General features: G+C 37.4%; 1 protein-coding gene across 4 annotated transcripts in view; it reads left to right on the forward strand.

Annotated features, from left to right (window-relative positions):
* EEF2K (eukaryotic elongation factor 2 kinase) overlaps positions 1-7,331 on the forward strand; it is a 73,766-nt gene extending 66,435 nt beyond the window's left edge. For all 4 annotated transcript variants that reach the window (XM_074281026.1, XM_074281025.1, XM_074281028.1 and 1 more), the window contains 2 exons: positions 99-277; positions 5,535-7,331. In XM_074281026.1, the coding sequence (XP_074137127.1) occupies positions 99-277; positions 5,535-5,644 (289 nt within the window). In that variant the 3' untranslated portion in view covers positions 5,645-7,331. The remainder of the gene's footprint in view (positions 1-98; positions 278-5,534) is intronic.
* The last annotated feature ends 7,406 nt before the right edge of the window (positions 7,332-14,737 follow it).

The raw sequence follows: 14,737 nt of genomic DNA on the forward strand, positions 1-14,737 counted from the left end.
TCATCCACCAACTTTGACCTATACCTCCTCTCTTTTATAATTCTCTCCCTCTACTACTTAGATAAATATTCCTCTTTTGTTTCTATCTCATCCCCTAGAGCACAAGACTGGCAGGAGGCCCTACATTGGTATGACACTGCATTAAACACGACAGATTATGATGAAGGAGGTGAATATGATGGAATACAGGATGAACCGAGGCACACACTCTTGGCAAGAGAGGCTGAAATGCTGTTTACAGGTGGCTTCCACCTAGAGAAAGATCCAAAAAGATCAGGTAAAATAGTTATTTCCCTTGTTGGAAGGAATTGGGTGTAATTAATCTATCAAGTTTTCTTGAGACTGTACTTAATACTTTATTACCTTGTTAATTTTATGGTAACTATAAACAGAAATATAAGATAAGGTCCCCCTGTCCTTAGGGAGTTTATAATTCTGTTGAAAAGATTTTGTGGTTATTGTTGTCTGTCCTTCATTCTTGAAGAAGATAAGCTATGACCTGCAGTGATGTACAAATGAGTTGGACTTCAATATGGGAAGGCTGTGCAAAGTCACCACCCTCACTTTTTCTCTGGAGCCATCTAGGCCCAGTGGCTGGAGATGACCCTGGATGCAGTGGAAGTCCCTGACCTTTTTAAATTAATTAAAATCTTTGTCCCAGTCTGACTGAGGCAATACCCAATCAATGATTAAGGCTAAATTATAATCTTTTACCTGGTCAAAAAAAAAAAAATTAATCAGTTTGGGAGGGGAAACATAACTAAAATACAAAAGAATACTAGAGAAATATTATTGAAACCATAGGGGAGTAAAAATGCCTTTTGGCTGGAATAGTCTTAAAAGACTTCATAGAATAGAATGAGGAAATAGGATTTTCAGAACTCTTCGGATATATAGTTTTGTAGCCTTTTTTTGCAACTATTTTTTTTTCCTGAGGCTGGGGTTAAGAAGTGACTTGCCCAGAGTCACACAGTTAGGAAGTGTTAAGTGTCTGAGACCAAATTTGAACTCGGGACCTCCTGAATGCAAGGCTGGTGCTCTATCCACTGCGCCACCTAGCTGCCCCCATTTGCAACTATTCCAAGAGAAATTAAAATACTGCCATCAGGGAAAATCAAAAATTAAAAAGATAAACCATGGAACAAGAAAAGTGTTCTCACTAAAACAGGCCCAAAACAAGAGTGTTCATTAATTAAAGGGTATTCATTTTCATCATTAATAAATGACATAGTATGAGTAATGCTATGTCTGTGGGATCATAAACAAGAAACTTAACCTCTTAATGCTCTAGGCCAGGGGTTCTCAAACTATGGCCCGCCAGCCAGATGCAGCCGCTGAGGACGTTTATGTGGCCCTCGGGGTTATGGCAAATGGGCTGAGGGATGGAGACAGAGTGTGAGCTTTTGTTTTTACTATAGTCATGCGCTCCAACAGTCTGAGGGACAGTGAACTGGCCCCCTATTTAAAAAGTTTGAGGATAACTGTGGCAATGCTCTCAGCCTGATGAAAAGAAAGTGCCATCCTGGAGAGGGATTTTTTTATTCAAAAGCTCTGGGGCTGTTGGGGATGTGCAGGCTTTTGATAAGACAAGGCGTGGGTGAAGTAAAAGAATTTACTAAATTATAAGTAAAAGTAGAAGTAAAAGTTTATTATAAATCATCAAGAGATCTCAAATGGAGCAGAACTCTGAGGGAATTAGAGTTCTGTCCCTTCTGCCCACCTGCCCATTCTTCCCACCCTCATCTATAGGGTTTGATACAATACCGAGCTATTGAGTTTGAATAGGCTTCAGTAAGGCTATAGAAAGTTTGATTAGTGATGGTTCAAATTGTATAGAACTTAAGTGGAAGTACTTAAGGTGAATTCAGTTCTATTGAAAGTTAAGTAGGGATACTTAGCTTTAATTCAGCTCTATAGAAAACTTGGGTGGTGTCTGCTGAACTCTATAGAAAGGTAAATTAGTAAATAAAGTTATTTTTGGGGGTCTCCAGACTCAGTTTCCCTTGTCAGATTCCCATCAGGGCTGGAGTCAATTCAAGTCCAGCCTTAGACCTATCTCTGTGACCCCAGATAAATCACTTAACACTTGTGATTGTTTCACTTCCTTCATCATGAAGGTATAATAATAGCACTCATCTCCCAGGGTTGTGATGAGGCTCAAATGAGATAATACTTTTAAAATATTTCACACATGATAAGTGCCATATAAATATTACCTGCTATCATCATTGTTGTTATCAGTAAAAATCACAAATCGATCCTTTATTTCCAGGAAAGATCCTAGCAATGAGACAAGTAAAAGAAATCAGGGGAATTAACATGGGAATGAAGAGGTCAGAATATTTTTTTTTTTTTTTTTTTGCAGTTAACTTGATAGAACATTTACAAAATCCAGTGCCTTTAACAGGAAAAACCAGACAAAAATAAAAAGTTGCAGGTTATGCACAAGGTCTTTGAACTATCTGGTAATCTTTTTATTTAAACTTTGAAAATTATATCATTTTATTTGTACACTTTAAAAATTGTACATCGAAAGTTATAATACAGTTCTGTAAAAACTATTTATTGGTAGAAGAATGCAAGGCAAAAAGGAGGGTGTTTGTTACCTTTTTTAGTTGATTGTTAGGAAAAGTTAGAGGAATAAATAAAAACACAGTAAATTTGTTTTTCTAAGTACAAATTTTATAAAAACAAATTCATAAATTTCTTTGAATACTAAATAAATAGCTTCTTAATAAACTCCACCTATTTCCAGCTAGCACTTTTATTGATAAACAAAAAATTATGTTCATTCATGTCTAGTGTTCAAAGGATGTGCTTGATGAGGTTTAGAATTGGGGTAACTAAATGAAATTAGTTTTAATTGAGATCTAGTGGCAGGCTCGAGGTACAGGGAGTCAACCCCTGCAACCTCTTTGGATTCGGCACAAGGATACAGAGTTAAATGAGGTCTTGTAGCGGCACAAAGTCCCCTGTAAAGGAATTTACAGACCAGAAAACCTAGATTGATAAAAAAGGTTTATTATGGGGTTTGGAAGTAAAGTTAAAGTCTAGTTAGTAAAAGGTGAAGGTAGAGATAAAAGGGTACCGGAACCAGTGTTGCAGTGGACAGAGATCCTTGGGATGCCAGGCATACAGCTGCCATGTTAGGAACCTCTGCAAAGAGAGGGCTCCAGCTTGGCTCTTTTATAATGAAAGATTTAGCTAAAGGGGCCTATGGATGGAGTCCCAAGTTGGCTCAGATCCAGTGGGGGCTGGGACAGGCCCAGATCTCTTATTGGAATTCAAAAGGGTGCTTTTGACAGGATTTGTGAATCAAAGGTCCTAGCTTCTTGAATTGATAATGCATCAGCTATGAGGGGCTGGGAATCTGAAAGGATTAGTTTCCAAAAGGGAACACAACCCACATCATGCTCATAAACAATTCTTAGTCATTTACATTTTCTAAATTGTGCTAAAGTAGATTTCATTTATATTGATAAATTACATTAATGAATATATTGATATAGATCGGTATAAATATTTTGATAAGTATAGTGATAAGACCCCTACCATGCCACAGAGTTTAGAAAAAAGTAAAAGATGAAAAACAAATCAAAGGTGTAAATCTTCTTACCCAGCTTCTTTATTCCAAGAAGCTGTGGTCTCATTCCTTCATTCAGTAAATACTTATTTGCATTCTATATACTACAACTCCATTAACACATTAAAAAGTGAAATATTAGAGAATTTTTTAGTACTCTTAGAACAGTCTTTCTAAAGGAAACTAAACCAATATCTTAAGAAATGAAAGAAAATCTAAATAAATGCATAAGAGTTAGTCTAATCAGCAAATGATAATCCTCTCCAAATAAATTAACAGATTTAAAATAATATCCATCAAATGGTGAGATTTTTAAGTAAAATCATAATGAAATTTCTACAAAAGCAAACTGGCAAGAATATTGGGTGGTGGGAATGCTTGCTGTTTCAGTCTCTCTAAATCTTTATTACTATTTGGGATTGGACAAAAAAAATAAAATAAAATAAAAGGCTAACAGAACAGTGATACCCAAATATGGAAGCAATATTAAGTATTTATGATCTATAAACATATGGAAAATAAAAACTAGGGAAAGGATTTTCTTTTGTTTCTAATAATTTTTTTGTTCAACAGTATTTTATTTTTCCAAACACATCTATAGTTTTCATTATTAATTTTTGTAAAATTTTGTATTCCAAATTTTTTCTCCCTCCCTCCTTTGCCTATTTCCTCCTCTCCAAAAAGGCAAGCAGTCTGATACAGGTTATAGATATGCAATTCTTTTAAACATATTTCCATATTTGTTATGATTAGTTTCACTGTGTTCGGAAGTCTTTTAAGTTGTTTATCTTTATAGGATTGTTGTTATTATAGAAATTATTCTCCTGCTTCTGTTCACTTCGCTTTGCATCATTTCATATAAAATTTCCCAGACTTTCCTGATAATATCCTCTTCAGCATTTCTTACCACATTTTAAAATTGAGTTTTGTATTGAATCACTTCACATATATATAACTTATTCAGCCATCCCCCATTTGATGGGCACCTTGCCAGTTTCCAATTCTTTGCCACCATGGAAAGAGCTGCTATAAATATTGTTGTTTCCCTAGATCCTTTTCATCACTCTTTGAATTCTTTGGGATAGAGCTTAGTAATAATATCACTAGATCAAAGGGTATGCATAACTTAATAAATGTGTAAGAATAGTCCCAAGTTCCTTTCCAAAATGACTGGACCACTTCACATTAATGTGCCTATTTAAATTTTCCTTTATTCGTCAACTTTACCAATCTGATGGGTGTGAGATGGTATTTCAGAGTTGTTTTAATTTGCTTTTCTCTAATTATTAGTAATTTAGAGCATTTTATATGACTATTTTTATAGTTTGCATTTCTTCTCCTATGAATTTGGATCAGCTCCCTATCTTAGCAATGAATTCTTTATCAGAGAAACTTGGTGCAAAGATTTTCTTTCTCCCCAATTTACTATGTCACCATTAGAATTAAGTCATCAAGCACATCCTGGAATCCTAGAGTTAGAGTTGACAGTATCTTGGAGACAGCTGCTTTTACAATGTGCTTAAGCCATTCCTAAATAAATTGGGAATCAGGAGGGAGTAGTTGTGTGTCTTATTGGAGTTTTTCAGGACACTGAACTAAGCACTTTACAATTATCATTTGATCCTCACACAATCCCTATTATTATCCCCATCATACAGAGGAGGAAATGACAGTACGAGAGTCACATAGCTTTTAAGTGTTTGAGACTGCATTTGAACTTGGATCTTCTTGACTTTAGGCACTTCATGGTTCTTCAGGTTCCTTGTCTTAATAATCCTGAAAAAGAGAAATCTTTTTCTGTTCCACCTAACTTAAATCCTTTGTACAGCAAGGTTGCCCCTGGGCACATTGAATCTGGTTTTCCTTGCCCACATTTGCCTTGGTAGCCCCATCCAGAGGACAGGTTCCATTCCTTTCAGTCATTAAAAGTGTATTTTGCTTTCCCTTTCAGGAGATCTATACACTGCAGCAGCAGAAGCTGCTATGGAAGCCATGAAGGGCCGGCTAGCAAATAAGTATTATGAGAAGGCTGAAGAAGCATGGGCATTGATGGAGGAATAGCCTGCTGAAGCTGTCACTACCGTCCATGTATATATTTGGGGTGAAAAAAATTATTATTTTTTTTTAAGCTGGAAAGGAGAAAAAGACTTTCTTCATTTGTCCATAAAAATGCATTATTTAATGTGTAGTGAAATTGACTTTTGTATTTCACATTTTGACTTAAGAATTTTCCTTTGCCACAAGCAAAGAAGCATATACATGCCTGTGAAGGCAGTATATTTGTTGGGGTGAGGGAGGGAAGAGCTAAACTGAAGTAGCGTCATGAACTTAGGGCTACTTTTTGAGATTATATCATCAATTTTTTAAAAATATTTTTTTAATTGTTAGAATTGAGTGAGTTGCTTCCTTTAGAAAGGAAGAAGCTAAATGTGTTAAGTTGTATTCACTCCTTTTTGTTTTCTGTGAACAATGTTAATATTTTGATCAACAAAACAATGTTGGCCAAATGGAGGAATCCTTAGCTTTTATGGCTCCAAAGACTCTTTCATTTCTTAGGGGTAGGAAGAATCTTCAGGTTTGCCTTTTGTGGCATGCATGCATACTGCTAGGGTAAACTGTTAAATTTCAGACTGGTTTGGAATAAAGTTAGAAAGGCTCCTCCTTTGAAATTATTCCTCCAGATTTCCATGAATGTCCATGGTCCCATTGTCTCAAGGACCCTTCTTTTCTGGGGGGTGAGAAAGATATCTTCAGGTTGCCTTTATGGCTAGCAAACTGATTAAGGAAACTATATATTTGGAACTGTTTTGAAATAAAGTTAGAAAGCCTCCTCATATGGAATTATTCCTCCAGATTTCCATGGGTGCCCAAGTTAGGAGGGAATCTAGCTCATCTAAGCTCTTTCTACCAAGGAGAGCTTTCTGCTGACTTCTCTCTATTCATTCAGCTCAGATGCCTTTATTTTTAGTGGTTTGACTATTACTATTACAAGCAAAAAATATATATATACTATTTTGAATTATATTTCCTTCAACAAGCTTTTAAATAAGAGGTTTGATAACATTGTATGCAAACATATTTCTACCTCCAAGTCTTAAATTATCCAGTGGGGAATAGGATAGTTATAAAGCAGGTGTTTGAGAAAGTGATATTGCTGCATGTTTGAGCTTTTTTTTTTTTTCATCCTAGTGGAAATGTCTTTAGAATCTTAATGTAAAAACCAACATACCATAATACTGAAGACCTATGTGTGGTATATCATTCTTGGCCTTCAACCTCCATCAGATTTTCTTCATTGTTAATTTTTGTCTGAATCTCCACTGATCAGAATGTAATTTTCAGCTGTCTAGTTCCAATGATAATCCATTGAGAACTGTATTGCAAGTAAGGGAACAACTCTTTCATTCATACTCAGCTAATTCAGTTTGTTCACACATGGCCAGACTGAAATTTATCTTTGCTTATCCAGTCTTCTCCTCAGAGACTGCAAATTAATAATATAAATAAAATTTTAGAGCAAATGTTTTAAAAACATGGATAAGAACAGACTTATCATTTAGCCTGAAGCACTTTAGTAGCATCCATCTCCATGAAAATAAGTGATAATGCTAATCACAAAGCATTTTTTACCTGTTCATTGAGGAATGTCCTCCAAGGAATACTACTGGAAAGCACTTTTGTTGGTCTGGTTTGAGTTACTGTATGTTCTTGAAAGTAATAAAAATTCATTTCTTTAAAAAAAAAAAAATGAGTAATTCAGAATTTTTCCTAATTAAGCTTACGTCTTTATTTACTATATGGGTGACAAATGTGTTTTCTGGCCACTGGCTTGATGTGACTATCCTTTCCCCTCTCTTTTTGAAACTAGATTTTAAGTTACTAGATTATAAATTGATTTAGAGACAATCTGATGAAGTGAGAAAAGTGTTAGAATTCATGTCTTGTATAAATTCTTTGCCACTAAGAAGGTGAGTGATCATGAACAAATCGTTTATGAGGCAGCTAGGTGGCACTATAGACAACATTCTGTCTGAGAAATAGCCAAGTTTAAGTATGGCCTCAAATACTTAGTTGTGTGATGCTGGATAAGTCATTTTGCTCTCTTTCTGCTTTCTCATCTGTAAAACAGGGATCATAATAGCACTCCTCATCTCCCAGGTCATTGTGAGAATCCAATGAGATCATTATAAGATGATTGCCCTATATAAATTTTAGTTATTATTTATCTAAACTTCCATTTTCATTTCTATAAATTGAGGTTAAATAGGGTTGTTGTAAATATCAAATGGGATTAAAGCACTGTATGAATCAGGTATTATTAGTTAGGGTAAGGTCTGAATTTTTATATCTTCCATATATATCATCCAGCTTTGTACAAGGAGGTGTCCAATAAATTCCCGTTGAGTGAGTGAAGGAAGAAACTTGAGAACCTATATGTCTTTAGTCAGATTTCTTGTCTTGCTCTCCCAATCTTAACAGTATTATTCCTTATGATTAGGAAGTAAAATTAAGTAGCCTTTCATTTCCTTGATGCCCAAGGGAGTTTAGGCAAAAGTTTCATTTTTGCAGGTTCTTTTAAAATCTTTCTGTGTTCAAGAGCTGCCTTTCTTAAAGAGGTAAAATAATTCACTCCATTTTAAAAAAAAATCCCAATTCTCTGAGGTCAAATGGCCTGCATTTTCACTTGCAGCCTGGCTATTATAGAAGAAACTAGAAAATACCACCTAATATCAAGCTTCTTAGTTTACAGATGAGGGAACTGAAGTCCAGAGTGGTTCTAATGCTAGATCATGAAGCTAAGCCATGTGATTTATTTCTTCTAAGGTCAGTTGGTTGGTTTTTTTTTTGGGGGGGGGTTTAAGTTTGTTTTTGCTGAAGCAATTGGGGTTAAGTGACTTGCCCAGAGTAACACAGCTAGGAAGTGTTAAGTGTCTGAGGCCAGATTTGTACTAGGGTCCTCCTGAATTCAAGGCTGGTGCTCTATCCCCTGCGCCACCTAGCTGCCCTTAGGTCAGATGTTTTGAAGTCCATTTTACTATTTTACAATTGATTTGAGCTAATTGACATTCAGTGAGTGCAGCTGGATGGTGCCATATAGTTCACTGAGTGCCAAGCCTGGGGTCAGGTACACTCATCTTCCTGAGTTCACATTTACTGATATTTACCACTATGTGATTATGGGCAAGTAAGTCATTTCACTCGGTTCACCTCAGATATCGCAATTGTAAAATGAGCTGGAAAAGGAAATGGCAAACTAAAATCTTTGCCAAGAAAACTTCCAGTGGGGTGATAAAGAGTCAGAGATAACCACAAAAGCATTCAATGGCCTGCTTTGGCTGAATGCTAAATAAAGGAATGAATAAATAAATAAAGGAGCTATTGAAATACCTTATGAACAACAAAATAAAAATAGTGATTCTGACCGTTGAAGTTTACTTGTTCTCAGAGGTTGGGGTGATGGAGGGAGGGAGAGAAAGATATGGGACTGAAATTAGCTACCTATTGGAAAGTGCCTTCCACATCTAGAGAGAGAATTGTGGACACTAAATGTGGATCAAAACAGTATTTTCACCTTTCTGGTGGTGGTGGCAGTGGTATTTGCTTTTTTTTTTCCCCCTCTTTTGAGCCGATTTTTCTTTGTGCAGCATGATTAATATGAAATGTGTTTAGAAGAATTGCACATGATTAATCTATATTGCATTGCTTGCTTTTGTGGGGAGGGGGAAGGAAGGGAGAGAGGGAGAAAAATTTGACACAAGGTTTTGCAAAGGTGAATGTTGAAAACTATCTTTGCAGATATTTGGAAAAATAAAAATACTATAAAAAAAAAAAAAAAAGAAATTAACTAAGCAAACCAAAGCAAATCAAGATAAAGATTGACCCTTGTTAATATTTGTTTGCCATCAAGTACTTAATTTCCTCCTGGTAAAGTTTTCTTACACAGATATGTTCTGTTTGGGTTGAGGGTAGTGAAGCATAATAGGCATCTGATAAAGTCAGCTGGTTCCTTGTATTTCTTACTACTCTCACAAAAGCCTTCTGACTAAGACTGCGTGAATCCTTTGTCTTTGGGAAAATGGCTCACATTACTTTGGCCCTTTGGCCCTCAAAGTTCTACTTATAAAGTCATTTCTTTCAATTCTTATCTGGTGTTTTCTGAAGACAGTGAGTTATGTGAATAGAAATTTGCTCCATTTTATGATTCTTTTTTTGGTCCCCAATAAGGTCAGAATCAAGTGGATCAAATAAATAAAAAAGCTGTAATTTTTTAAAATGGAAGTTACCCATTTTATCCAACTTGGAAGCTTCCTTTTGTGTCTGAAATCCAATCCAGAACATTTCTTCCTCCTATTAGCATGTCAGTTTTCAAGAACACTCATAAGAGATCATACAAACCACTTATGGTCCTAAGTGATCTGGCCTCCAACAGACTTTCCGGCCTCATCTGACCTTGTTTCCCCACAGTAATGTTCTCAGAGTATAGTCTGGGAGGTCCCCGAGACCCTTTCCAAGGAGACAAAACTATTTTTATAATAATAATGTGTTATAAGTCATGATATAGTAAATATGAATGGATATAACCCACATAATAAAAGTGAAGGGCATTGCAGTGATGGAAGTCTACAAGTGTGGCAAATGAAACATATATAAATCAACCAATTAAGCTGAACTTTTTCCCCTCTATCTTTAAAAAAATGTTACTTATTGTATAGTATGTTTCTCAGAGAGGGAGAGGGATACTGGGGAAAACTATAATAAGGCAAAAAATGTTTTGAAAAAAAAAAAAAAAAGTGTAGGGTGGTTCTGAGACTTTGCTGCCTTCTACAAACTCCATATTCAGCCAAACTGGACTACTCCATTCCTAACTGAAAGAGAGCTTTCCTCAAATTGTCTCTGTTTGAATTTCCTCTTTGGTCTATTCACATTCCAACTTGTATCTTTTTCCAGTAATCTTCTCCACTCAGGTCCTCCACTGTTCAGGCCCTATTAACTTCCTAATTAGTCTCCCAGTTTCTAGTGTCTTCCCCTTTCCAATCCATCCGCCACAAAGCTGCCAAATTGTTATTCCTAAAGCACAAGTTTGATTACTCTTCTGCCAATGAACCCTCAATGGATGGGTAGGATAAAATGAAAACTTCCTAATGGGGCATTTTTGTTGTTTAATGGCTTCAGTTGTGTTTGGGGAGTTTTCTGGCAGAGATACTGGAATGTTTTGCTGTTTCCTTCTCCCGTTCATTTTACAAATAAGGAAACTGAGGTAAAGGGTTTAAATGACTAGTCCAGAGGCACAAACTAGTGAGTTTCCCAGGCCAGATTTGAGTTCGGGAGCTCCAGGTCTGGCACTCTATTGACTCCACCGCTCAACTGTCCTTTTTTGTCTTTTAAAGCCCTTTATATCTGTCTCTGACCTCTTTTTCAGACTAATCTCACGTTACCCCATGCGGCCCAGTCTCTGTTTCACCCGGACTGGCCTACTTGCTGCTCCCTGTTCAAGACATCCTATCTCTTTGCCTTTGGCACAATGTCTCCTGGGCACAGGATGCTCTTTCTTCTCACCTGTGCTTTACAGAATCCCTTTACAATCAGATCACAGTCAGGCTTTTCCTGAGCCTATTAGTTTGCTGTGCTTCACCCTCCAAAAATACTATTTTGAATTTATTTTGTATGTATCTTATATTTACTTGTCTTTGTACACATTATGGCTTTGTAGAATATAAAGTCCTTGAAGGCAGAAACTTTTATTTTTGTCCTTGTACGCCCAAAATGTGGCACCTAGTTGGTACTCAATAAATGCTTACAGAACTGGATATGTGTTCGTTTTGTTGTATCCCTCTTTTTAGGGGTTTTGCCAGCTTTCCTGAGGTGATTGTTAAATTTTCAGTCTAAATAGTATTTACATCTGGTGACCTGTACAAATCTGGGCCTAATTTATTGTTTTGTTGATTAAGGTTTAAAAAGACAACTTAAGAGAGTATTAATATGGGAACTAATAACTACCTCTATTTTTTTTTAACTATACAAAAAAATAAAGATTATTTTTAAGATTAAAAAAATTATATATAAAAATATAGAAGTATATCTGTGATTATACATTTCCCCTATCCACCCGCTCCACACCCCAGTTGTTAAACATTTACTGGCACACCCCAGTATTGCTTTATAAACATTGCTTGAGCTCAACAGGAGTGCCATAGAAGGCTGAAGGATGAAGTCATCACCAGACTGTAGGGCTGGTGTCTGTGTACCAATAATAAAATCACAATAGCTAGCACTTACATATTGCTTTAAAGTTTGCAAAATGGTTTACATCTATCATTGCATTTGAACTTCACCACACCCTAGCTACTATTAGACCTCAAGTTCTAACAAGGATAATTCTGAGGGGGGCAGCTGGTAGTGGATAGAGCACCAGACCTGAATTCAGGAGTTCAAATCTGGTCTCAGATACTCAACACTTCCTAGCTGTGTGACCCTGTGTGACCCTGGGCAAGTTACTTTCCCCTCAGGGGAAAAAAAAAAAAAGGGTAATTCTGAGAATGGATCTTCTTTTTAGGTTTCCTTGACTACAAAAAGGTCCATCACACACACACACACACAAACACACACACACACACACACACACACACACACACAGAATCCCTGCTTTATCTTTTGCAAAAAATAGGAAATTGGAAGGATGCCATCAACTGGGGAATGGCTGACCAAGTTGTGGTATATGATTGCAATGGAATACTGTTGTACTATAAGAAATGGCAGAACACCAGCCCTGAAGTCAGGAGGACCTGAGTTCAAATCTGGTCTGGGACACTTAACCCGTCCTAGCTGTGTGACCCTGGGCAAGTCACTTAACCCCAATGGCCTCGGAAAAAAAAAAAAGAACAATAAAAGAAATGATGGGCAGGATGGTTTCAGAAAAACCTGGGAAGGTGTATATGAGCTGATGCAGAATGAAGTGAGCAGAACTAGGAGAACATTGTACACAATAACAACAGTATTGTACGGTGATCAGCTGTGAATGACTTCGGTATAAACAATAATACAATGACTATTGTTGTTGTTTGCCCTTTATTCTTAAAGACAATTATGAGCTGCTGCCATGCCGTGCAAGTGAATTGGACTTAAGTGAGGGAGGGCTGGAGAAGGTCACCTGCCCCACTTTCCCCTCCAGAGCCATCTGGGTCCAGTGGCCAGATATGGATCAGAATGACTAGAGATGGCCCTGGATGCAGTGGGAGAGCTTGGTCTTTTTAAGCTAGAGTCTTTAATAGGTCACAGTTTATTAGACTAAACAAGGAATGTTCAGTGGTTAAGGCTAAATTAGAATTGAGACAAAGAATGGCCTCTTTTACCTAGTCAAAAAAAAAAAAAAAAATCTCATCTGGGAGGAAAAGACCCCCTGGTTTTCTGGATAAAACAGCAACAGATGATATTTATATTCACTTTGAAACAATCAAGGCCAAAATAAAGGCCAAGTGGACTAGGTCTAACCAATCAATGAGAGCCAGGAAAGAAGGTCTCATGAGGGAAGGAAGGAAAAAAGGAAGGAAGAAAAGAAGAAGAAAGGGAGGGAGGAAGAAAGAGATGAAGGGAAGGTGAGAGGAGGAAAAGGAGAGGAACAGAAGGAAAGAAGCAATGGTTTCAGAAAAACCTGGAAGATTCATATGGGCTGATGTAAAGTGAAGTGAGTAGAACCAGGAAAACCTCACAGAGATTGTTTGTCTTTCATTCTGGAAGGTGAACATGACATATGACATCTGGGAGGTGATGCCATGACATGCAAGTCCAACTGTTGAGGCTCCAACAGTGTTAGCGTCCCCAAATTCATGTTGTTGGGCACTGTCTCCCCTTCCTTGCCATTAAGACTGGAAATTGAGTCTTACATACCATTGTAACACAATGAAGGAAGAAAAGAAAAACAATGTCCCAGGTACCCATCACTCTGACTCTATCCTTGTCCCAAACTATCCTGGAGTAGAATTATGTTATCTTGCTTCCTGCCTATGTCCTCATTAGAAGTCCCTATCTATCCAACAAGGGTCCTACTCCCTTCCCTTGTAGTGCCCAGAGAAACTGAGGCAAGACAGAGATTAGAGGGTTTTTAAAAATATTTTATTAGTGGAGAGTTTTGACTAGTAGGCTGAATCAGACTCTTGTCTCAAAACATTCAGCATCTAGTAATTAATTCTAGACACTTTTATAGGACTCCAGTTATCAGGGAAACAAAGGCAAGGTGGGGGGAGGAGGAAACATCAAGTAAATCAATTTCAGAAAGGACTCTAAATTCTGATGGTTAGGGATGAAGAAGGTAGAGCAAGAGATAGGAAGAATGGAGCAGATTTCTGCCCCAGAACAGATCAAGGAGACTGCTGGCCTGGAACCCGAGAGGGATGGGATACTCAGAATGGCCATGTGGTGGGGGGAGGGCTGAAAAAGAAACACTTTCTCACGTGTGTCAGATTTTTTTTATATCTAAAAGGGGCTTGTGGGCAGTGCCCCAAGTTCTGGTGGGCTTTTCAGATAAGGAAGAAACTGTGGAGGAGGGTTGGGGAAACCTGAGCAGATAGTGGGGGCTGGGCCCGGATATTCAACCATGGGGGTTGAGAAATCAGAAAGGAAATCTTAAAGGGACCTCAACCCCCATCATTCTGACTCTCAAACCCTCCCTGGGCCCTTTCCAGACAATTCTCAGAGTAATCTCATTCAATTAGAAATCTCTGCTTGGGGCACAATTACTCAAACTGCTCCCCAGCTCCGGGCCTAGACTAACCTGATATAACTAAGGATTTGTCAACCAATCTTTGCTAAATGCTCTTCTGGACTTAGCCCACTGATGAAGATATTTTCCTCTCAGTGTAAACCCATCTTTGCTAAACTCCTAATTAGGACCTTGCCCACTAGGAAAGTTGTCTTCTTTTAGCATAAATAAACCCGTCCTTGCCACAAACCTTGTGCCTGTACTCATTGGGGTTTGCAAATTCTTTCATAAAACCTGCCACCAGCCAAGGGGATCCCTTTGCTTTTAGGGGATCTCTTACCTTCAATTCTCTCACCTCATCAAACTCACCTCATATACATGAGGTTCTTTTGAGACTATAAATACATCTGACCAAGATAGTACAGATCACTTATTTGATGAGATTTAAATAAGGAGTA

This window comes from Sminthopsis crassicaudata, chromosome 1, assembly GCF_048593235.1.
Source record: "Sminthopsis crassicaudata isolate SCR6 chromosome 1, ASM4859323v1, whole genome shotgun sequence".
In the NCBI taxonomy this organism is placed as follows: domain Eukaryota; kingdom Metazoa; phylum Chordata; class Mammalia; order Dasyuromorphia; family Dasyuridae; genus Sminthopsis; species Sminthopsis crassicaudata.